The sequence below is a fragment of the Lissotriton vulgaris genome, chromosome 5 (assembly GCF_964263255.1).
Source record: "Lissotriton vulgaris chromosome 5, aLisVul1.2, whole genome shotgun sequence".
Classification (NCBI taxonomy): domain Eukaryota; kingdom Metazoa; phylum Chordata; class Amphibia; order Caudata; family Salamandridae; genus Lissotriton; species Lissotriton vulgaris.
In genome coordinates this window covers 256,110,446-256,133,819 of record NC_141693.1, presented here as the reverse complement: position 1 = coordinate 256,133,819, position 23,374 = coordinate 256,110,446, and the positions used below count along the sequence as shown (strand labels likewise).

At 54.9% G+C, this 23,374-nt stretch overlaps 1 protein-coding gene across 1 annotated transcript in view; it reads right to left on the bottom strand.

Annotated features, from left to right (window-relative positions):
* Positions 1-1,151: 1,151 nt before the first annotated feature.
* Positions 1,152-23,374, bottom strand: part of LOC147710637 (uncharacterized) — an 84,462-nt gene continuing 62,239 nt past the window's right edge. Inside the window, exons 3-4 of the mRNA XM_086919371.1 lie at positions 4,637-4,767; positions 1,152-1,788 (exon numbers count right to left, since the gene is read on the bottom strand). Of these exons, the coding sequence (XP_086775497.1) occupies positions 1,152-1,788; positions 4,637-4,767 (768 nt within the window). The remainder of the gene's footprint in view (positions 1,789-4,636; positions 4,768-23,374) is intronic.

Genomic DNA, 23,374 nt, shown 5'->3' with positions numbered 1-23,374 from the left:
CTGGTTCGCCTCCCCCCAGGGAGGATGGCCACACAAGGTGCCGCGCACCTGTGTCTCTTGAGCGATGGGCCCCAGCCCTCGGGTCCTTGTCCGGCATTTCCAGGGCCCCACCTCTCGTCCACCAGGCTGCGTAGGAGGCTCGTACCTGTCGCCCTAGCCTCCCCAGCCAGTGGTCTCCATCCCCCTGCGGAGAGCTTACCTTCTCTCCCCTCAGTGCTGGCATAGGGAGTGCGCAAGGCGGACTCCCGTCCATTCTGGCAATCTATTAGTGTTCTAATGTCTCTTCTCCACAATGCACCCTTCTAACTACTGCCTTAAGGGGACGGGTGGGTGGGAGAATAAAGAAATTAATCGCCAGGCGACTGGCAGTAATGGGTCGCGGGGGTATGGGCAGGTCCGGTGCTGGCGGGGAAAGAGGCCGAGGGCAGCGTGGTCTTGACCTAAATAGGTCATGGCCTCTGCCCCCACGCCCCCACCGGACGTGCGTCACCCGCAAGACCCGGAAGTACTTCCCCTGGCCGGTCGCCCATAGGGCTACCGTCCAGGAGCTTCCTCCAATGAGGGCGCGGCGTGGGCCGGGGGGCCGGGCCCTAGAGGCGGGCTCGTCTAGCCTCGCCCTTTGCATAGGACCCGGATCCCTCAGCATGCTCCACGCCCGCTCACCCACCAAAGAATATTCACCTTGAGAGAAGTGGTGGGTGTAAAAAAGGCCATGTTTAATAGCATTTCATAAACATGACGTAAGATTATTCAAACATTAAAATTATTCAAATTATGAGCAACATTTATCACTTTATTAAAACATCTTCATCAGCTTGCCTAAAGCATCATTCAAATTCTCATTGCTCATAACTTCATCTTCTTTCCCCCAGCACCAAGGGGCCCTCTGGTTCGCCTCCCCCCAGGGAGGATGGCCACACAAGGTGCCGCGCACCTGTGTCTCTTGAGCGATGGGCCCCAGCCCTCGGGTCCTTGTCCGGCATTTCCAGGGCCCCACCTCTCGTCCACCAGGCTGCGTAGGAGGCTCGTACCTGTCGCCCTAGCCTCCCCAGCCAGTGGTCTCCATCCCCCTGCGGAGAGCTTACCTTCTCTCCCCTCAGTGCTGGCATAGGGAGTGCGCAAGGCGGACTCCCGTCCATTCTGGCAATCTATTAGTGTTCTAATGTCTCTTCTCCGCCACAAGGGAGACTAGGGCCCAAAGGTCCGTCGCCCTTCCCCCAACCGGCCAAGTTCTGCACAAAAGACCATATTCCATTGATCCAAGTGTCTGTGCCAATGTCAGATAAGTGAACTCCATCCTGATGAAACATGATTGGTCCTGAGATCATCTTGTGTGGAAGATGTAGCAAGCGGCCCTTCACTGAGCACAACTTTGCCAGCTCCCCATTTAGACGTCGTACTGACACATTGAGGGTCCTCGCCCGAATATCCTTGCCCCACCACTGTCGTGAGATCATGCAGGACCACACTATCCTGGCCTGCGGGAAGGTCCTCCCCAGCCATGCAAATTCAGTGAGCAGTGCTTCTTTGACCGCTAGGCGTCCTCTGTCCACCATATCATTGCCGCCCAAGTGGATGATGAGTAAATCAGGGGACTTCTGTCCCTCACGTTCACGGATGTCGTCCACGAGCCGCCGCAGGTGCCGGATGCGCATTCCTCCCACACCGTGCCACAAGAATTCGATGCCATCCAGACTAGGTGGTTTCCGCACTCGCCGCTGTTGCAATGGCACTGCTGCCCGCCGCACGAACGAGTGACCCAACACCCACACCACCTTTCTCGGCATACTAATAATTGGAAAAGAAATAGAAAGGTTAAGCATGGGCATGGTACAGGCGGAAGTCAAAGTAATTCAGGCCTAACATAACGCCTATAACAGTTGGATGACCAGCGGCCCACTCTTTTCACAGCATTGGATGACAGCCCCGCCTCTACTGCCAAAGTAGTGGCCCCTATCCTAAAGGAATGGGACGAGTAACCTGAGTCCCCTAGTCCTAGACTTCCTAAGGCCAACCGTAGTACTGCCTTGAATTGGTACTGTGAGACACACTCACCACCTTCGTGAATGAACAGCGCCTGACTCTTACCCCCTGGACGGATGGCTATGTAAGACTGCATGCATGCAACCGGGCAAATAAGAGTCTCCGGCGCCGAGGACAGCTGGATCACTGCCCCTTTCCCCATCTGGTCTGTCTTTGATTTTCTAAGAATCACCTCCAGGACCCCAGAGCCCACCCTTGTGTCTCCCAACTGAAGTCCCCCTGAGTGGTCACTGCGAGATGTCCCCACAATTTCCCCTAAGCGGAATGCCCCATAAAAGGCCAAGGAAAAAATTGCAGAAAACAGAGTGCCCTCAAAAGTAGAGGAGCACAAGCTAGGTAAGACACCCAGTATGTCCCTCAAGGTCCTAACATCTAAAGGCCCTCTCGTGTCACGCTTAGGGCCCTCCCTTCTGGCCCAACCTGACAAGGCCCGCTTGACAACAAAAGATGTCCCAGGGTCATAAACTCCCGCTAATCTGGCGAAAAACCCCACCGCTGACACATGAGCCCTAGCATACGAGAGGGACCTGCCCTGGTCGCTGAGTTGCTGTAAAAAATTAAACATCGCCAATCAGTATGCCAACATGAGAAACCAGCCTCATGCACCAGTGTCCTGTAATGCAAAAAACCCTGCTGATATGCTTTCCGAGTGCGATCACTCAATGAGGCACCTACCAGCCCCGCTAACGCGGGGCTCCAATCTTCCACAGTGATGGTGGGGACACAGTCATCCGGTCCTCTGCCTCTGGATGATACCTCCGGAAATCCTGCAGCTTAGAACGAGACAAAGCATCAGCAGCATGATTGTCCACCCCAGGAATGTGAGCTGCCCTAAACAACAGGTTCAACTTCAAACATACCAACACCAGGCGCTTCAGTAATCTCAACACATGCTTACAGGTAGCCCCCTGGCGGTTAATGGCCTCAACTACGGACATATTGTCCGACCAAAAAATGACTGACCTGTTCCTGAACTGCTCAGCCCATATGGTCACTGCCACTAGGATTGGAAACAATTCCAAAAAGGCTATGTTTTTTGTCAGTCCACACTCATGCCACGCGTCCGGCCATTCAGCCCCACACCACCGAGGTCCCAGGATGGCCCCGAAACCAATGCTGCCTGCGGCGTCTGTGTACAACCCTGATTCCGCGCTGGACACTGGGGGGGAAGGCCAAACCACCGCGCCATTGAAATTCACCAGGAAGTCTTGCCATACTCTCAGGTCCTCTCTCACCTCTGCCCTAAGGCGAACCCGGTGGTGTTTCTGTGTTAGGCCCACCATGGCTCTGGCTATTGATCTCGAAAAGGGGCGGCCCATTGGGATTATCCTCAGAGCGAAATTCAACTGGCCCACCAACACCTGCAACTGGTGCAGGGTAACCTTGGGACCAGCTAATGCTGCCTCAATCGCCTGGGGAAAAGCCTGCACTTTGTCTGCGGGCAACCTACATTCACCCACTACTGTGTCAATCTCAATCCCAAGGAAGGACATACATGTCGCCGGGCCCACCGTCTTGCCCGGGGCCAGAGGGATATTGAATTCTCTGAACATGGCCACTAGCTGCCCCAACGCCCATTGGCAAGTTGTCGAAGCCGCTGGACCCATTACCATGAAGTCGTCCAAATAGTGCACTACCTCCTTGTGCCCTGTCCTGAACGTGAACAACCATTGGAGCATACAACTGAAGGATTCAAAATACCTGCACGAAACGGCGCACCCCATAGGCATACACTTGTCAAAGTAAAACTGATGGTGCAACTGAAATCCTAACAAGTGATAGTCCTCGGGATGCACGGGCAACAGGCGAAATGCTGACTCAATATCTGTCTTGGCCAAGATGGCGTGGGGGCCTAAGTCCCTTACCCTCCTCAACGCTTCATCAAAGGAGGAGTAGGTCACCGAACACAGAGCCGGGTCGATAGCATCATTCACAGATTCCCCTCTCGGGGCAGACAAATTGTGGATCATCCTAAATTGGCCCGGCTCCTTCTTCGGCACTATCCCTAGGGGAGAGCACACGAAACCAGGAAGCGGTGGGGCCGGGAAAGGGCCCGCCACGCGCCCCAGCCCGCGCTCCTTCTCTACCTTAGCCTCCACTACCGCTGGCTGTGTTCTAGCAGACAATAAATTATTGCAGTATCCTACAGGAGGGACACCCTGGGTTGGAATACGAAACCCTTCAGAGAAACCAAGGTACAACATTTTGGCTGCAGGTCGGTCAGGGTACTGATTCAGCCAAAAAATCAGTTTCCCAATATCCACAGGGGTGGGCAGCTTATGGCTGGGCAGGTTTAGTCTCCCTGCCCCCACCTCCCTTTTCTTTGGACTTTTTGATGCATTCGAATTCAGGATGGGATGGATGACCGCAGAAGGAGCACACATGTCTGTATCTGCACTTCTCAGCGGACCATGTGCACACTTTTCTATTAAATTGCCAACAGGCCCCCCTCTTTTCTCCAGGCCCTCCCTGTGAGGTCCGAAAGGGCTGCCTGCTGACTTGTGACCCGCCTGACTTGCCATTCACACTCTCAAGCCATACATTGACTTCTACCTGATCCCAGCCCATTTCTGGGTCCTGTACCTTCTCCCACCTGAAATCCCTATCATAATCCAACCATGCCGTACCACCATGCGTCGTGTGCGCCTTCAAAATCTTGTGCATGTAAAATATCAAAGAGCCTGCCAGCTCTGGCCTCTTCTCAATAACCACAGTCATGAACACCTGGAATCCAAAAAGCCAGTTTGTAATAGATTCTTCCACCCTAGGCCTTCTGTCCTTATGGTAACCATCCTTTCCTTCCCTTTCCTTGCTCTCAACATCCACTCTCTTGGGTCTGATCAACGAGAAAATATCTACATATTCCCCTTTCCAAATTTTTTCCTTCAGTTCTGGAGATACGTGCGTTGCCAAGCGGCCTGGTTTAGATAACACATAACCCCGGCCCCCTCCAGTCTTGGCACCCCCAACGGGTTCCTTATTCGCGCTCTCAGGCTTACCTCCTGAAGGGCTAGTAGTATTTGAAGGGGCCGAGACCCCCGCTTGCGCCGCCGGGACCCTCGATGCCTGCGCCTTAACCAACAGAGCTAACTGTTCCCTAATCTCAGAGAGGGGGCCCACCTCGGCATTTGCTGGGACCCAAGGTGCAACTGCCGCCGCCACGGGCGCTACCGCTGGCAGGGGGGGCGCAACCGCTACACACGGGGGATTAGTTGCCCCACCGATCCCCTGGGATGGCTGCCCCTGGGTCAAAGCCCTTAACGCGCTCAATATCTCATTCAGGGCACCCCCTGATTCAGGCTCTGTAGGAGGCACCGGTGGGGGTACGCTCGCGGGGGGAGGAACAGTCGTCATTGTATTACCCGGCACCACCGGGGCTGATCCCAGTGCTGCAATGGCCCCTCGGATTTCTTCTAAGATCCCCCCTGACGCGCCTGCAGCAGGTTGCACAACTGGGGCGGTAGGAGCGCTGCCATGAGGAACCACTGGAACTTGAAGCAATGGGGGGGGGCACTACTGTGATCTCCGGCTCGAAGGGCACAGGGACCCGAGGCAAGGGAGGGGGCACTATCGAAATCACGGGCTCTAATGGCACGCCCATTGGCCGCCCTGCGTTAGCGCCCTTGGCCCCTGCGAGCTTCCTCTGTCGGCTGCTGTGACCGCCCTGAGATTGCCCTCTCGGCTTTTTCACTAGGGGCGGGAAGGCCGCCTTGGGGGGAACCCCCTGTCTGCGTGGGCGTTCCACGGTGACTGGCGCTTCCTCCTCGGGTTCGGAGGGGGGCACCTCGGCCTCCCCCTCGCTGCTCTCATCTTCCCTGGTAAATTTGGCAAGTAAAAGGGAAAGAAGCTGTGCAATTTCTGGGTCCTTATCCTTGCGCTTATGTCCCTGGATCCTGGCCGGCATTTCTACCACTGCGCAGCTAACACTCCCTCTACCTTCGCCTCGAGCGCTGCTGCTACCCTGCCCTGCGCTAAACCGCGTCGCCAGGTGAGGGTGCCGGAGTCCCAATTTACCCTCGAGGTCACTGAAAGCGCACGCGGGCCCCCGAGACACCCCCTGGTCAACAAGCAAAGGACGGACAAACAAACAAGGAGGCTGGAAAACCTAGTCTCGGTACTCCCGCGCACGCCCCCAGCACAGCGGGCCCCGACACCCTACCTGAAGAGTTGGTCGCTGCTCTGTCCACCGCGGTTCACCAGCACCCGTCTGCTTCCCGGATCTGCAGCCACCCGATCTCCGCCGGATCCTCCTGGGGACACGCCGATAAGGGAGCGACTACGGGGGAGGGGAAGCTATCGTGGCCGAGAATGAATAAAGAAATTAATCGCCAGGCGACTGGCAGTAATGGGTCACGGGGGTGTGGGCAGGTCCGGTGCTGGCGGGGAAAGAGGCCGAGGGCAGCGTGGTCTTGACCTAAATAGGTCATGGCCTCTGCCCCCACGCCCCCACCGGACGTGCGTCACCCGCAAGACCCGGAAGTACTTCCCCTGGCCGGTCGCCCATAGGGCTACCGTCCAGGAGCTTCCTCCAATGAGGGCGCGGCGTGGGCCGGGGGGCCGGGCCCTAGAGGCGGGCTCGTCTAGCCTCGCCCTTTGCATAGTGGCCAAATAAAAATGACATAGATACGGTTATGTTGCACTTTCCTTAGAGAATACAGGAACCATATTTTGGCTACAATTTTTTGATTATTTGATCTATGTTCATCAATTTCACCTAAATTTCTAGAACGGATGTGCTTACATATGTGAAATCTGGTGAACAGTGATCATGGATGCACGGATTTCATAGTTTAGAAGAATGATTTTTTAAGTTAGTTTTAGGAACAAGTTTAACAATTGCTTTTTCATGTAGCATTTTATAGCACAAATTGCACCAAACTATTCGTAAAAAATTTCAATAACGTGGACATTCACAAATCTACTACGCTCATGTGTAAATAAAGAACTGATTAAAGCACTGGAGAATACCGGCCATCGGCGTCACCACCAAACTCGGTGGTCATCGGAATCGCCAGGAGAACCCCTGCGGCCTGGTATCAGTGGCTTTTGGGACACGAGCTGAACTCCGGAGGGCTGCAACAGGATGGGCTGGAGCCCCGCAGCCGGTTTCTGCCCTTGAACACGGGGACCCGTACATAAGTATGCACTTCCCGCTGGTAAGACTACCGGCACCGTACTCCCTCCATGGACAGCAAAGAATGCCGTGATGACTTACGCGGCATCCGATAAAGGACCACGAGGAGCAGCAGGACAAGGGGTATCAACAAGGGCTGCAGGAGCAGCTGGATTCACTTTCGCGCTTTAATTTTCTTTTCAACGGCGATGGCCGAGTGGCGCGGGGATGGGGGGCAGAGAGACCGGAGCCTCCACCCCTGTCTGTGCCCCAGATCAAAGAAGCGATCCCATCGTAAGGAACATGGGCTGCTATCTGCGCCGATGCAGAGTAAACCCAGGAAGCAGCGTGAAGAGCAGCCGGGGTGGGGAGCCTGAATCTCTTAAAGGCTTGAGGGTCCCGGCTGCCCACTACGCCTCCCGCCTTTGCAGCGCGCCTCAGGAGGGTAGCGAGGTGAAGGGGCAGCGTAGAGCACCGGGATCCCTTGCAAGCAGCCAGCTAAACTCGGAAGGGGCAAAAGCTCGCAACAGGAGGCTGTAAACGGCCGGTACCCGATGGGTTACGAGCCACGCATGGGTGGGCGGTGCACTCGAGAAAACGCTGGCAGGAGGGGGCAGCGGTGCCCCCTGCCCCCCCCCCCCGAGCCAGGGGGACATCAAAAGAAAGAGGTAAGAAGTGAGGATAGTGAAGAGCGGCACGAATATGGAAGGTGCTGCAGCCAAACAAGTGAGTTATGAAGAGTTACCAGACACGAGGGCAGGCGGGGGGGGTGGCCACACGCTACCCCATCCCCGGGTGAGTCCCAAACGGCTACAGAAGGCCAAGGAGCACCCACTGAGGGGAACCGCAGAGGGGCCAGCTGTTGGAGATTAGCGAAAGGAAAAGGGCAGGCACTCCTTACAGTTTGAAAACACTCCCACTTTATGCCAGGACGAGCGAGGGGTGGTACCTCAGCTCCGCTCCCCAGTAAGGCGGGCGGCAGGCACACGGACAGCAGAGGGGGGCGGGCAGGCACACGGACAGCAAGAGGGGGCGGGCAGGCACACAGACAGCGGGAGGGGGGCGGGCAGGCACATGAACAGCGGGAGGGGGGAGGGAACGGCAAGAAAGGCACTCACCTGGACTTCCTCCGGCGGCGGTCCGCCGCGGAATGACCAAATGAAACCTCGACGTCGGAAAAAATAAACCCCGCCCACCGCCGCACTGACGTAGGCAAAAGGGAAAAATTCTACGGAAAGCCCACGAGTCGCCTCAAAGAATGACGGATGCCTCTCTCTTCCAATGGCTAGCCTCCATTTATGGAGCTAGCCAATGGAAGACAGAGGCGGGACTAAGCCAACATACTCTAAACAAAAGATTTCGCCTGCGCCGAAAAGCTGCGCGGCAGCTTTCGACGAGGCGAAACCTAAAAACGTGTAGTTATTGTCAAGTCACACTCCATGTTGAAAAACTCTTAGTGAGCGATAACATTGCCTTCCACATTTGTTTCTATTGCAATAAATGGATAAATGTCATTATTCTTGTAATTGCTCGGTGTAATAAAAACATCTTTAGGACTGATAGTATATTATTGTATTTTTAGTCCTGGCTTCATTATTGTGAGTGACCGAACAGAATTTTTTTTAACGTCATCCCTTGTTTTTAAGTTATAAAATAATATAACTGCATTTAAGTATTCCTGAGATGAAGCGTATGTCACTAGGGTTTCCCTTCAGTTTATAAATATGTATGCTAATTAAAAAATATATATCTATTTACATTTCTAAAGACAATTATAGACAAAATATGTGATAGGTTTCTATGCTACAGCAATTTCTGTGGAGCGACAAAGAAGGAATGTATGTTGGAGTGTAATTTGTTGAAGACTTTTTTAATGGAAACAAGGTAAAATAATACAGAATGGGTGAGAGCAGAGGGCTGATGGGAATTTTACCAAATCTCTACAGCCCAAGTGTCTCTGGCAGCCAGTCCTCGACCACCTACGTGCACGAGGCTGGAATAGCGTGCCAGATAGGGTTCCAGTGAGTGTTCCAGTGAGTGTTCCAGTGGGTGTTCTAGTGAGGGTTTCAGGGAGTGTTCTAGTGAGGGTTCTAGTGAGGATTCTAGTGAGGGTTTTAGGAAGTGCTCTAGTGAGGGTTCCAGCGAGTGTTCTAGTGAGGGTTCCAGTGAGTGTTCTAGTGAGGGTCTCAGGAAGGTTTTTAGTGAGGGTTCTAGTGAGGGTTCCAATGAGGGTTCGAGTGAGGGTTCCAGTGTGTGTTCTAGTGAGGGTTTCATGAAGGTTTCTAGTGAGGGTTCCAATGAGTGTTCTAGTGAGTGTTCTAGTGAGGGTTCTAGTGAGGGTTCTAGTGAGTGTTCTAGTGAGAGTTCTAGTGAGGGTTCTAGTGAGGGTTTCAGTGAGGGTTCCAGTGAGGGTTCCAGTGAGGGTTCTAGTGAGGGTTCCCCTGGGGCTTCTAGTGAGGGTTCTAGTGAGAGTTCTAGTGAGTGTTCTAGTGAGTGTTCTAGTGAGAGTTCCAGTGAGGGTTCTAGTGAGGGCTCTAGTGAGGGTTCTAGTGAGGGTTCCAGTGAGGGTTCCAGTGATCCGTTCTGTTTTGTGATCTGTCTGCAACAGTCCAGAGTCTGACCCTCTCCCCACTGAAGAGGGAGCCTCTCTCTTATTCTGCACAGAGGCGGCGTTTCTCCATCTCAAGAAATACCGCTCCCCTCTGTAGTGTCTCTCTCCTTGACATGGTGGGAGCATCTCTCTCCTCTGCAGAAGGATCCTGTAGCCACTACAGAGGATGGAGGCCTCTCTTAAGTGCTGAGGGACCCTCTCTTCATTAGAGAGGAGGGGAGAGCCTTTACATCGCAGAAGGTCAATCTCTCTCCTCTCTAGAAGCTCTCTTTCTTCTGTGCGGAGGGTTCCTTTGCCCTGAGAAAAGTAAATAGAGCCTCTTTACAGCGCGGATGGACCCACTCTATAGCAAAGGTAAAGGTGGCCCTCTCTCCTGTGCAGAGGTACCGCTCCATAGCAGAGGGGAGGAGGCCCGGCTCTCATAGCAGAGGGGAGACAGGCCCAGCTCTATAGGGGAGGGGAGGGAGACCCAGCTCTATACAGAGAGGAGGGGGCCCTCTCTTTAACGCAGAGGAGCCATCTCTCCAGTGGAGGCGAAGGAAGCCCTTCTTTATCCCTGTGTAGTGAAACCCTCCCCTATTCAGATTGATCTCTTTGCAGCAAGGCCTTCCTCTCCCCTGTAAATGCACCCTCTCTCCAGTAGACAGGGAGGGGGCTGTCTCGCCAATACCGAGGTCCGTCGCCTGTTTCTTTCATATGTGCAGACGCATCCTTTCTCCAGTAGAGAGGGAGGAGATGTTCCCTCCCCAGTGGCCCGGGCAGAAGCGGCTCCTGCCTGACCTATCATGTTAATTAAATAGACAATGAGAAAACAATCAGCCAGACCCCGGGGCTTCCTTCCATAACATGTTCATCTCGCCGCTGCTCAGCTGCCGAGTTAATTAAATGGTAGATATGTCTAAGGAGCGCAGCGGCAGTCGAGGGGTTCACGTGAGCGCGGCTTTCAGCCAACTCACTGAGCCAAAGGGGGCTGAACTCGTTGTTGGTCAGTAGTGTGTGCGCGAGACCACCTTGATTGTTTATTAGTCATGTGTAGTGTGAGGGCGCGCGCTTGTTTACTTGGTCACCTGTGTGAATGAGCAGGGGAGACACCTTGCTTGTTTATTAGCCAAGTTTAGTGTGAGGGAGGGAGCGAGCTTGTTTATTGGCCACGTGCAGGTGCGCAACACCCATTGGCCTCAAAGGGCTTCAGCCTCCCCGCCCCCACAGCCCCCCCGCACCCCTGCAACCCCCCCCCCCACACCCCCTCACGTCGTGTGTGGCAGCCCAGGATGAGACAGCTTCCCAGGCACACACACAGACGCACCCGAGCACTTCACAGGTCTTTAACAGGTCTTTAACAGACCATTTGCATGTTAATGAGGCCTTGCTCTTGTTTCACCCTTTCTAAGAGCCCCTTCAGCTCCACCCTGCCTATTGCAGATTCAGCCCCCCCCGCAAAAAAAAATCTTAGCGGAGGAGGTGCTGCGGATCGGGCCCTGTCCGCCTGAGCACGGAGGCCTGAAAAGTGCTGCGGGGCCCACCTCATCGGCCAATGTGACTGTCTGCTCATCAAGGTGAGGAGTGAGGCCTGGGAGGCCGATAGGAGCTCTCCGCACAGCGGGGGGGGGGGGAGATGGTTTACACACAGCGTGAAATACATCGTGCCTGCACAGACCACTACGCGCAGCTATACAGGGCTCAGGGTATAGGCTCAGGGCATACCTTAGAGGTGTTCTTGGACTCTGTCCAATTGCCCACGGCCTCTGAGGGGCAGAAGGAGACCGTTAATGTGCCTCTCTCGCTGGAGGAAGTAGGGGAAGCAATCCAGTCCATGGCAACTGGGAAAACTCCAGGGCCGGACGACCTACCTGCCGAATATTATAAAGCGTACCGGGAAACTCCGACGCCATTGCTGTATAAGTTATACACCACAGCGGTGGAGGAAGGGTCGCTGCCACCCTCTATGCTAGAGGCGTTCTTGGTCTCTCTGCCTAAGCCGGACAGAGACCCCACGGCCCTGGGTTCATATAGGCCTCTGGCAATGCTCAAAGTGGACTATAAGGTCCTCGCTAATGTGCTAGCGGAAAGATTGGCGCAGGTGGTCCCCATTTAATCCACACAGACCAGAACAGGTTTGTCCGAGCGAGGTCCACGTCACTGAACCTCTGGAGATACTTTAGAGTGGAGGCGGAGGCCGCTCCGGAGTGGATCAGGGCAGGTTGCCTTATGTTAGATCTGGAGAAGGCGTTTGATTGCCTAGAATGGGGTTACTTATCGGCGGTGTTAGTGAGATACGGGCTAGACATGGGATTCCTGCACATGGTCCGCTTGCTATACAAGAACCCCGTGGTATGGGTGCGATTGGGCCCCTACATTTCAGAGCCGGTGGCGGTGGGCCGGGGCACCCGGCAGGGGTGTCCTCTGTCCCCACTATTGTTCGCGCTTGCAATCGAGCCCCTGGCTGTAGCTATTCGCGAGGCCCTGGGCGATGGTATGCCGATGGGAGACGCAACCCACCAGGTGTCGCTCTATGCTGACGAGTTGTTGGTGTTTGTGCGGGACGTGAGACGCTTACCCATGCAGCTGGCACAGCTACTGCACACCTTCGCTGACGTCTCGGGGCTCCGTGTTAATGTGGGTAAATCCTGCCTTTATGCTTTCAGGGAGGGAACTGAAGACCCGGGATACCATCTGGAGGGTACAAGGGTCAAATGGAAAGAGGACACCTTTTGTTATCTGGAGATACAAATTTACCGTAGCCCAGCTGACTTGTTCGACGGGAACCTTGGGAGGGCGGTTGCAGCCATTAGATAGCAGGTATGCTTCTGGAGTACGCTCCCGTTGACCACCACTGGTAGAGTGGCACTTGCTAAAATGGTCATGCTTCCCCGCCTCCTGTACTACTTTGTCAACCTACCGTTATTTATTCCGGCTTCCTTCTTTGCCATGCTCAACAAGTTATTGCGGGACTTCATCTGAGGCACCTCTAGGCATCGACTGGCGCTGGCGAAGTTGTTCTTGCTGACGGATTGGGGGGGTTTGGCAGCCCCTTGTTTTGAGCTCTACTATCTGGCAGCACAGTTGCAATGGGTTGCTCATTGGCTGGTGGATAGAGGTAGAGAAGACACGGCCACGGCAATGCCGCCATACTCAATAGAGTGTATCACCAAACTCTTTCACCCCATGGCAAAGGTCGAACGCCAGGGCCCGCTCCTCTTGGAAGTGGCGTGCAGGTGCTATCGAAGAGCCTTATAACTTACCCGCGGCACGGTCCCTTATGCGCCCACCATACCCTTGGAAGGCTCGCCTAGTGGTGAGTGGGTGCTCACGTCCTCCATGCTCACGGAGTGGCGGGAGGCCGACATTCACACGCTTGTCTACTTATACAGGGACGGGGAGCTCACGGCATATGCATATGATAGCACAACTGGCGGCTAGATGGGGTGATTTACCTACGGAGCCCCGGCAGCATTTAACAATGCAGTACCTCCACAACATGGGGAGGGGCAGACATCTGGTCCGATGGTTTGCGGCGTTACTACGGGAGCATGCAGCACTTAGTCTAGACCCCGTGTTAGACTTGGCACCTTGGCGTGAGTCTCCCTTCCACTTTTTGCTGATGTGCCTCCGATGTTTTGCTGGTTTTCCGATACTCAGGGCACTGCGCCACGGCTGATCCGTGCCGCAGTGCAAGTGCTCCCTACTGTAAATTGTACATACGATTGGTATCCATGATTGGTGCATTGGATTTACTGTTAGTCCCTAGTAAAGCGCACGAGAGAGTGCCGGGGCTTGTAGATGCCAATACTGCTGGTGGGCCTGCAGCGCTGGTTGCGCCACCCACCGAAGCAGCCGTAAAGATGTGTCTGGGAACTGCGACCGCAGAACCCGCGTGCGGTCTCGTACTGTCACGCTAGCTGGGCAAGTGTCCCCACTTGCCAGCACCGACCCTTCCCTTGACTACATATTAGTCACCCCTATGGTAGGCCTACGGGCCGGGTGCGTTGTAGGTGCAAGGTAGGACAAGCCCTGATGTGCGTGGCATGTCCTGGTAGTGACTTACAACGAAGACCGTATTTCACTACTGAAGGCTACCTGCTCCATTAGGCCAGACTGAGCTGCGAGGGTTATTACACCCTATAATCCCCGCAGGCTCAAGGAGCATGGTAGTGAGTCATGTTTAGTATGCCTGAACTCAGGATAAGGAGATATTTCTTGTAGTCAAGTTTATTTCAGTACCCTGGGTTTGCAAATGCTACTTTTAGAAAGTTAGCATTTGCTTGCTTAACCATTTCAGCCGCCTCTGCTGGTGTGTATCTGACTGTCTGGGATGTGTGAGTGACAGGGCTGGAGGGATGACAGGTGGTGAATGCGCAGATTACACCTTAGTGGGAGGTAGGAGTGCCTCTTGACTCGAGCTGTCACTGTGCTCGACCTCCACAATGCTGGCTCCACCCTCCTGGGGAGCGGCGGATGACTCTGCCGGCACCTGGCCCAGGAAGGGCGAAGCTCCCATCAACAAGGTACTCTGGCCACTCCTGTCCGGACAATGCTGGCTCCACCCCCTGTGGGGCGTCTGATGCGCCTGCCCCTCACACTGAAAGCAGAAGCCGGAGTACACCCGCGCGGGTACTCCAGAACTGAGAGTGGCTATGCAAAGGCCCCCCTGGCCTGCGAGAACAAAAGAATTGGCCTATAAAAGACGGAGCCCTGCTCCTTGAAAATTAGATCCGGTTTGGGCCACAGAAAGACTCTGCCCTACGAGAAGGACCGTGAGAGACAAGGAAGGGTGCTGACTCTTGCCTGTGTCTGGTGCCTTGCTGCTGAAGGAGAGGAAGACAATAAGACTACGAAAAGACTATTGTGCTACTTGTGCCAAACTCTGCAAAGAGATCTCCAAGGGCTTGCAACTGAACTTGCCCCCTGACCAGCGTCCCAGGACCAGTGGACGCTACCCCCTTGGAAAGCGACTGCGGGTGCTGACCATCGCCGCAGCACTGACGGAGGAATCTCCTCTAAGGCATCAACATCCTCCCGACCACCGTGACCGGGGCCCAAAGCAACAGCAGAAGCAAAGTGAGGACCAGCCGCCGCTGGCCCGAACACCGTGACCGCAACTGCACCGGGAGCCCGAGAGCAAAGCAAAGGAGGACCCGTCCGGTCCGAGCTATCGAGGTGACTGCATAGCGAGCAGTCACTCACCTGCAAGGACGGACAGTTGCCCTACGAGAATCCGCAAGGTCGGTAAGCCTGCCCGACAGCCCAGCTGTGAGCCCACAGCTGCACCGACATTTGGCTGGGTACGTCCTGCACTTGGGGACCGTACTGCCACTTGCCACCGCCGCACAGCCGCCGCCTCCAGGGTCGGAGCGGACGACGAGGAAAGGGACCCTGCCGCCACAGAACACCGCTGCCCCGGACGATCAGTGACCTGCTCGGCCGAAGAGCCGCAACGATCAGCGACCCCGGGAAGGCAACGCGACGTGGGACAGATCCCTTGGAAGCCGCCGGCTCCACAAGAACTTTGAATAACACCGGCCTACGGGCCTCAAGAGAACTTCCATAAGAACTGTGGTAACCCGAATTAAGTAACTTGCAACCGTCTTCATAAAGTTATTGACTGTATTCACAAGCCTGCTTAAAATCTATATAAAGATATATATTTTTACAAGAATACAGTCTGGTCTCGTTGTGTGGTGGGTTGGTTGTAAAGGTGTACTGTTGCAAGTGTTTAACCCTATGTGCCCCAAAGATTAGCCTACGACTGCTTAAGCCACACTACCTAGAGGGTAAGCAGAGGTTGTCTGGAAGGTAACCCTCAGCCCTGACGAGGAAGAGAGAGTCCCTGCTTGTCGCTAGTGTTGCACTGCGCCAACTAGAGCCTCCCCCTTCCTACATTGGACGCAGCGGTGAGGATTTCGAATTTACACTTGCGATAGTTATACCTGAGCTTCTGACCACTACACAAGGATTACGGTACAGTTACTAAACCACAGACTTTGCTTTTTGAAAGAAGATTCCGCGTGCCGAAACCATGCCGGGCACAAAGAGCCTGGATGGAGCGGAGTCCACGACCTCTGAGGTGTTGGAGGTGGAGTTGGACGCCGCAAAGCTGGATAAGTACACCAGAGTTGAACTGAAGTTTTTCTGTAGGAAACTCAAAGTTCCGCACGCTGGCTGCAAAAACAAGCCAGAGCTCTACAAGGCCCTGAAAGCCTGGGTGGAGTCCAGAAAGACCCCGGAGGAGCAAGACGTCCTCGCCGAGCAGAATGCAACGCCGGAGCAGAATGCACCTGGGGATCTGATCGATCTCGAGAGGCAAGACAGCGAGCACAGCTTTGGTAAAGGCCTGTCGCCAGAGGAGCTGGCGGACAGGAAGGAAACCCGGAATCACGAAAGAAAGTTGGCAGAATTGAAAATCCAGCTGGAGCTGGAAACCAAAAGAATGGCGCTGGAAGAGCGAAAGCACCAGATGGATTATGAAATCAAGATGAGGGAGATAAGTCTCAAGGAGAGAGACTTGGATCGGCCTCCCTTTGGTGGCAGCACATCGCCAGTGCAGGTAGAGTCAAGAGTGCACATCCCGAAGGACGTAGTTAAGGAGTTCTTTAAGGGGGATGACATAGGACAGTGGTTTAGGGCATACGAGGTAGCCATGTCCTCCCACCGGGTCCCTGACAAGGATTGGGGAGCGAGGTTGTGGGGAAGGTTCCTTAGCGAAGGGAGAGATACCTTGCTAGATTTGCCCGTTGAGAATCAGAGATCCTATGCCCACATGAAAGAAGCTTTATTAAACAGGTACGGGCTTACCCCTGAAATGTATAGACAGAAGTTTAGGGGATGTACTAAGCGGCCTGGGAATACGTATGTGGAGTATGTGACTTACTTTTGCAGAGCACTGGATGGTTGGGTGAAAGTTAACAAAGTTAATGATTTTCAAGGTCTCTTTGATTTAATTGCATGGGAGCACTTGGCTGATCACTGTTTTCCTGAGTTACGCCAACACCTGATCGATAGCAAGCTGTCCAACCCGAGGAAGCTTGCTGAGGAGGCGGACCGCTGGCTCAGCACCAGGGTCCACAAGGGTCCCGTGGGAGATTCCGCCAAGAGTGGGCAGGGTCCCCAGCAGAAGAGTGGGGGGGACAAAGGGGGAAAACAGAAAGGGTTCCAAAAAGGCCCCCAAAGTAGTTCCCAAGGGAATCCGCAGCAGGGTTCTCAGCCTCCCCCACCCCCGAAGCAGAATGGGGCCCCGACAGGTAAACCTGTTCCAAAGGGGCCCTTCAATTGTTTCAAATGTGGCGAGCCTGGGCACATATCCAGTGACCCCAAGTGTCGCCTATTTGGAAAACCTGCACCCACTGGTGCTCCGCCCCGACAAGTGACTAGCGTTCACCTGGGAGAAGAAATGATGGTCCCGGGGGGTGGAGATCCCGTTCACATGACCCTGGTCTCGCTAGGAGACAGTGAGATGATCCCGACGAACTACCTGCCCTCTAACACTAAGAAATATGGGCAGGTGGTGATCATCAATGGCAAGGAAGCTGAGGCTCTTAGAGACACAGGAGCCAGTGTGACTGCAGTGAGGCAGCACCTGGTGTCTCAAGAGCAGGTTGTACCCCATGCCTACTGTAGGGTTATCAATGCTGATAATTCTGAGAGCCAGTGTCCGATGGCTCAAGTTCCCTTCGAGTGGGGGGGGGTCTCTGGTACTCTGCAGGTCTGTGTGAGAAAAACCATGCCTGTTGACTGTTTGCTAGGGAACGACTTGGAGCACTCCCCTTGGGAAAAGGTGGAGAAAGCGACTCACCTGCGGATGGTGGGCCTGCCTGACTGGGCGTGCGTGACCACCCGGTCGATGGCCGCCAGTAAGGGTGATCGAGAGGTCCTGGGGCCTGATGGAGAGGCCCAGGAACCGGCTTTAGGGAGAAGGCGCAGGGGGCGCGGGAAACCGGCCCCTGAAGTTCCTACGGTCCAGGAGGAAGCAGACCTTGAGGGGGATGCCCTGGAGCCTACAGGGGAACAGATCGCCGAACTGGGGGACCTGCCTGAGCTGACCCATTGGCAGCAAGAAGGAGGACCCTCCAGGGAGGAATTCTGCGGGGAGCAGAAAGAATGCCCTTCTCTCGTGGGTATGCGGCAGCAGGCTGCAGACCAGGCCAATGGTGTTCAGGCCAAAACACATTACGTGTACTGGGAGAACGACCTCCTGTATTCGGAGCCTAAGGCTGCTGAACCTGGGTCAGCCCGTGTGCTGGTGGTACCCCAGAAATTCAGAGCCTTCCTACTGGGGCTGGCTCATGATGTGCCTTTAGCAGGACATTTGGGGATGGACAAGACCTATGACAGGCTTGTCACCCACTTCTACTGGCCCCAAATGCATAAAAGCTCAGACGCTTATTGCAGAACCTGTCCGACTTGCCAGGCAAGTGGGAAGACGGGAGGGAAGAACAAGGCTCCCCTCCAACCCTTCCCTGTGGTCGGTACGCCATTCCAGCGAGTGGGTATTGACATCGTTGGGCCTCTGGACCCCAAGACAGCCATGGGCAACAGGTTCATCCTGGTCTTGGTGGACCATGCCACCCGGTACCCTGAAGCCATCCCTCTGAGGACAGTGACGGCTCCCGTGGTGGGGCGTGTACTGATGGGAATTTTCTCACGAGTAGGATTCCCTCTAGAGGTGGTGAGCGACAGGGGGACCAATTTCATATCGAAATATATGAAGTCCCTTTGGCAGGAGTGTGGCGTAACGTACAAGTTCACCACACCCTACCATCCCCAAGGTAACGGGTTGGTTGAAAGATTCAACCGAACCCTCAAAGGCATGATAATGGGCCTGGAAGGTCCGATGAGGCGTAAGTGGGACGTCCTCTTGCCATGCCTGCTGTTTGCATATCGCGAGGTACCACAGAAGTCCCTAGGGTTCAGCCCCTTTGAACTGCTGTACGGTCACCCCGTGAGAGGACCACTGAGTTTGGTAAAGGAAGGCTGGGAGCAATCTCCCAGGAAACCTCCCCAGAATGTATATAGCTACATGCTGGCCTTCAGAAACCAGACCAGACGCTTCAGACAACTTGCCGAGGCAAATCTGGAAGCGAGCCAGGAAGAAATGAAGCGGTGGTACGATCAGAATGCCACTCTGGTCGAGCTTCAGCCTGGACAGGAGGTGTATGTCTTGGCCCCAGTGGAGCCCTGTGCCCTTCAAGATAAGTGGACAGGACCATTTGAGGTTGTGGAGCGCAAGAGCCCCGTGACATACTTGGTGGACATGAAGACGCCTAGGAACCCTTTACGGGTCCTACATGTCAACCGCCTCAAGCCCCACTTGCGAAGGTCCGAAGTGGGCATGTTGTTGGCCACCGATGACGGGATGGAGGAGGAGTCGGAGCCTCTTCCTGACCTCTTGGTGGCCTGTGAGAAGGATGGGTCAGTGGATGGAGTTAACCTCTCACCCTCCCTGACCGCCGAACAACAGGAGGACTGCCGCCAGTTGCTGGGACAGTTTCCAGACCTGTTCTCCCTGGTTCTGAGTGTCACAGATTGGTGCGTCCATGATGTGGACACTGGAGACAGCTTACCGGTGAAGCATAAGGCTTACAGGGTAACTGACAGGGTACGGGCCTGCATCAAGGAGGAGGTCTCCAAGATGCTTGCCCTCGGGGTGGTTGAGTCTTCCAGCAGTCCTTGGTCCAGCCCCGTGGTCTTGGTTCCGAAGGCTGCTGCGCCGGGAGCCACACCCGAACTCCGGTTCTGTGTGGACTACAGAGGACTCAATTCAGTCACGAAGACTGACGCGCACCCCATCCCCAGAGCTGACGAGCTCATTGATCGGCTAGGGGCTGCCCGGTTTCTCAGCACGTTTGATTTGACGTCTGGGTACTGGCAGATCGCCTTGACCGATGGGGCAAAGGAGAGGTCGGCATTCTCTACACCAGATGGGCATTTCCAGTTCCGGGTTATGCCATTTGGAATGAAGAATGCCCCTGCCACCTTTCAGAGATTGGTCAACCAGGTGTTGGCTGGACTGGACGAGTTCAGTGCCGCCTACCTGGATGACATCGCGGTGTTCAGCGGCACCTGGCCCGAACACCTGCGACACCTCTGGGAAGTGTTGATGGCCCTGCGCAGAGCAGGCCTCACAATCAAGGCAAGCAAGTGCCAGATTGGGCAGGGTTCAGTGGTGTACTTGGGACACCAAGTTGGGAGTGGCAAGGTAGCCCCCTTGCAGCCCAAAATCGAAACCATCCTGGCTTGGGAACCCCCCAAGACCCAGACTGCAGTGAGAGCCTTCCTGGGGCTCACTGGGTATTACAGGAGGTTTGTCAAGGGCTATGGCACGATCGTGACCCCCTTGACAGAGCTGACTTCGAAAAAGCAGCCCAGGAATGTGATTTGGACTGACACCTGTCAGAAAGCTTTCGACACCCTGAAGACTGCCATGTGCACGGCGCCCGTGCTCCTGGCCCCAGATTTCTCCAAGGAGTTCATTGTGCAAACAGACGCTTCAGAGCATGGTGTAGGGGCTGTTCTTTCACAGATGACTGAGGAGGGCTTTGACCAACCCGTAGCCTTCATAAGTCGGAGGTTACTTCCACGGGAAAGTAGGTGGAGTGCAATAGAGCGTGAAGCATTTGCTGTGGTCTGGGCGCTGAAGCAGCTAAGACCCTACTTGTTTGGGTCTCACTTCCGAGTTCAGACGGACCACAGGCCCCTCAGATGGTTGATGCAAATGAGGGGTGAGAACCCGAAGCTGTTGAGGTGGTCCATTTCTCTACAGAGTATGGACTTTACGGTGGAACACCGCCCTGGCACCGATCACGCCAACGCTGACGGTCTGTCCAGATTTTTCCGCCTTAGTGATGTGGAACTCCCTGGGGAAGGGTAGTTCCCACCACATTTCAGCTGGAGGGGACACATGTTAGACCTGGCACCTTGGCGTGAGTCTCCCTTCCACTTTTTGCTGATGTGCCTCCGATGTTTTGCTGGTTTTCCGATACTCAGGGCACTGCGCCACGGCTGATCCGTGCCGCAGTGCAAGTGCTCCCTACTGTAAATTGTACATACGGTTGGTATCCATGATTGGTGCATTGGATTTACTGTTAGTCCCTAGTAAAGCGCACGAGAGAGTGCCGGGGCTTGTAGATGCCAATACTGCTGGTGGGCCTGCAGCGCTGGTTGCGCCACCCACCGAAGCAGCCGTAAAGATGTGTCTGGGAACTGCGACCGCAGAACCCGCGTGCGGTCTCGTACTGTCACGCTAGCTGGGCAAGTGTCCCCACTTGCCAGCACCGACCCTTCCCTTGACTACATATTAGTCACCCCTATGGTAGGCCTACGGGCCGGGTGCGTTGTAGGTGCAAGGTAGGACAAGCCCTGATGTGCGTGGCATGTCCTGGTAGTGACTTACAACGAAGACCGTATTTCACTACTGAAGGCTACCTGCTCCATTAGGCCAGACTGAGCTGCGAGGGTTATTACACCCTATAATCCCCGCAGGCTCAAGGAGCATGGTAGTGAGTCATGTTTAGTATGCCTGAACTCAGGATAAGGAGATATTTCTTGTAGTCAAGTTTATTTCAGTACCCTGGGTTTGCAAATGCTACTTTTAGAAAGTTAGCATTTGCTTGCTTAACCATTTCAGCCGCCTCTGCTGGTGTGTATCTGACTGTCTGGGATGTGTGAGTGACAGGGCTGGAGGGATGACAGGTGGTGAATGCGCAGATTACACCTTAGTGGGAGGTAGGAGTGCCTCTTGACTCGAGCTGTCACTGTGCTCGACCTCCACAATGCTGGCTCCACCCTCCTGGGGAGCGGCGGATGACTCTGCCGGCACCTGGCCCAGGAAGGGCGAAGCTCCCATCAACAAGGTACTCTGGCCACTCCTGTCCGGACAATGCTGGCTCCACCCCCTGTGGGGCGTCTGATGCGCCTGCCCCTCACACTGAAAGCAGAAGCCGGAGTACACCCGCGGGGGTACTCCAGAACTGAGAGTGGCTATGCAAAGGCCCCCCTGGCCTGCGAGAACAAAAGAATTGGCCTATAAAAGACGGAGCCCTGCTCCTTGAAAATTAGATCCGGTTTGGGCCACAGAAAGACTCTGCCCTACGAGAAGGACCGTGAGAGACAAGGAAGGGTGCTGACTCTTGCCTGTGTCTGGTGCCTTGCTGCTGAAGGAGAGGAAGACAATAAGACTACGAAAAGACTATTGTGCTACTTGTGCCAAACTCTGCAAAGAGATCTCCAAGGGCTTGCAACTGAACTTGCCCCCTGACCAGCGTCCCAGGACCAGTGGACGCTACCCCCTTGGAAAGCGACTGCGGGTGCTGACCATCGCCGCAGCACTGACGGAGGAATCTCCTCTAAGGCATCAACATCCTCCCGACCACCGTGACCGGGGCCCAAAGCAACAGCAGAAGCAAAGTGAGGACCAGCCGCCGCTGGCCCGAACACCGTGACCGCAACTGCACCGGGAGCCCGAGAGCAAAGCAAAGGAGGACCCGTCCGGTCCGAGCTATCGAGGTGACTGCATAGCGAGCAGTCACTCACCTGCAAGGATGGACAGTTGCCCTACGAGAATCCGCAAGGTCGGTAAGCCTGCCCGACAGCCCAGCTGTGAGCCCACAGCTGCACCGACATTTGGCTGGGTACGTCCTGCACTTGGGGACCGTACTGCCACTTGCCACCGCCGCACAGCCGCCGCCTCCAGGGTCGGAGCGGACGACGAGGAAAGGGACCCTGCCGCCACAGAACACCGCTGCCCCGGACGATCAGTGACCTGCTCGGCCGAAGAGCCGCAACGATCAGCGACCCCGGGAAGGCAACGCGACGTGGGACAGATCCCTTGGAAGCCGCCGGCTCCACAAGAACTTTGAATAACACCGGCCTACGGGCCTCAAGAGAACTTCCATAAGAACTGTGGTAACCCGAATTACGTAACTTGCAACCGTCTTCATAAAGTTATTGACTGTATTCACAAGCCTGCTTAAAATCTATATAAAGATATATATTTTTACAAGAATACAGTCTGGTCTCGTTGTGTGGTGGGTTGGTTGTAAAGGTGTACTGTTGCAAGTGTTTAACCCTATGTGCCCCAAAGATTAGCCTACGACTGCTTAAGCCACACTACCTAGAGGGTAAGCAGAGGTTGTCTGGAAGGTAACCCTCAGCCCTGACGAGGAAGAGAGAGTCCCTGCTTGTCGCTAGTGTTGCACTGCGCCAACTAGAGCCTCCCCCTTCCTACACCCCGTTAGAGGCAAGTGGGAGCAAGATCTAGGGCGGTCACTAACGGATAAGGAATGGGAAAGGGTGCTTAAAAGCCCAGTCTGAATCCCGAGAAACATGCGATTCCGCCAGAGTCAGCTCTTCATTGTCCATAGAGCCTACCTCATGCCTGAGTTGATCAACAAGTACTTCTGTTGTGCAGACGCACTTTGCCCTAGGTGTGGTGAGCAGGGGGCGGGATTCTTACACATGGTCTGGAGTTGCTGGGTACTGGGTACCTATTGGCGAGCAGTCATCGAGATGTGGCGGAACTGCACAGGTCGAACCATACCCTTTGAATGGCCTGAGTACATTATCCATCACTTCAAGAGATCCCCCAAAGACAAGGTGGCATCCCGCTTTATAGA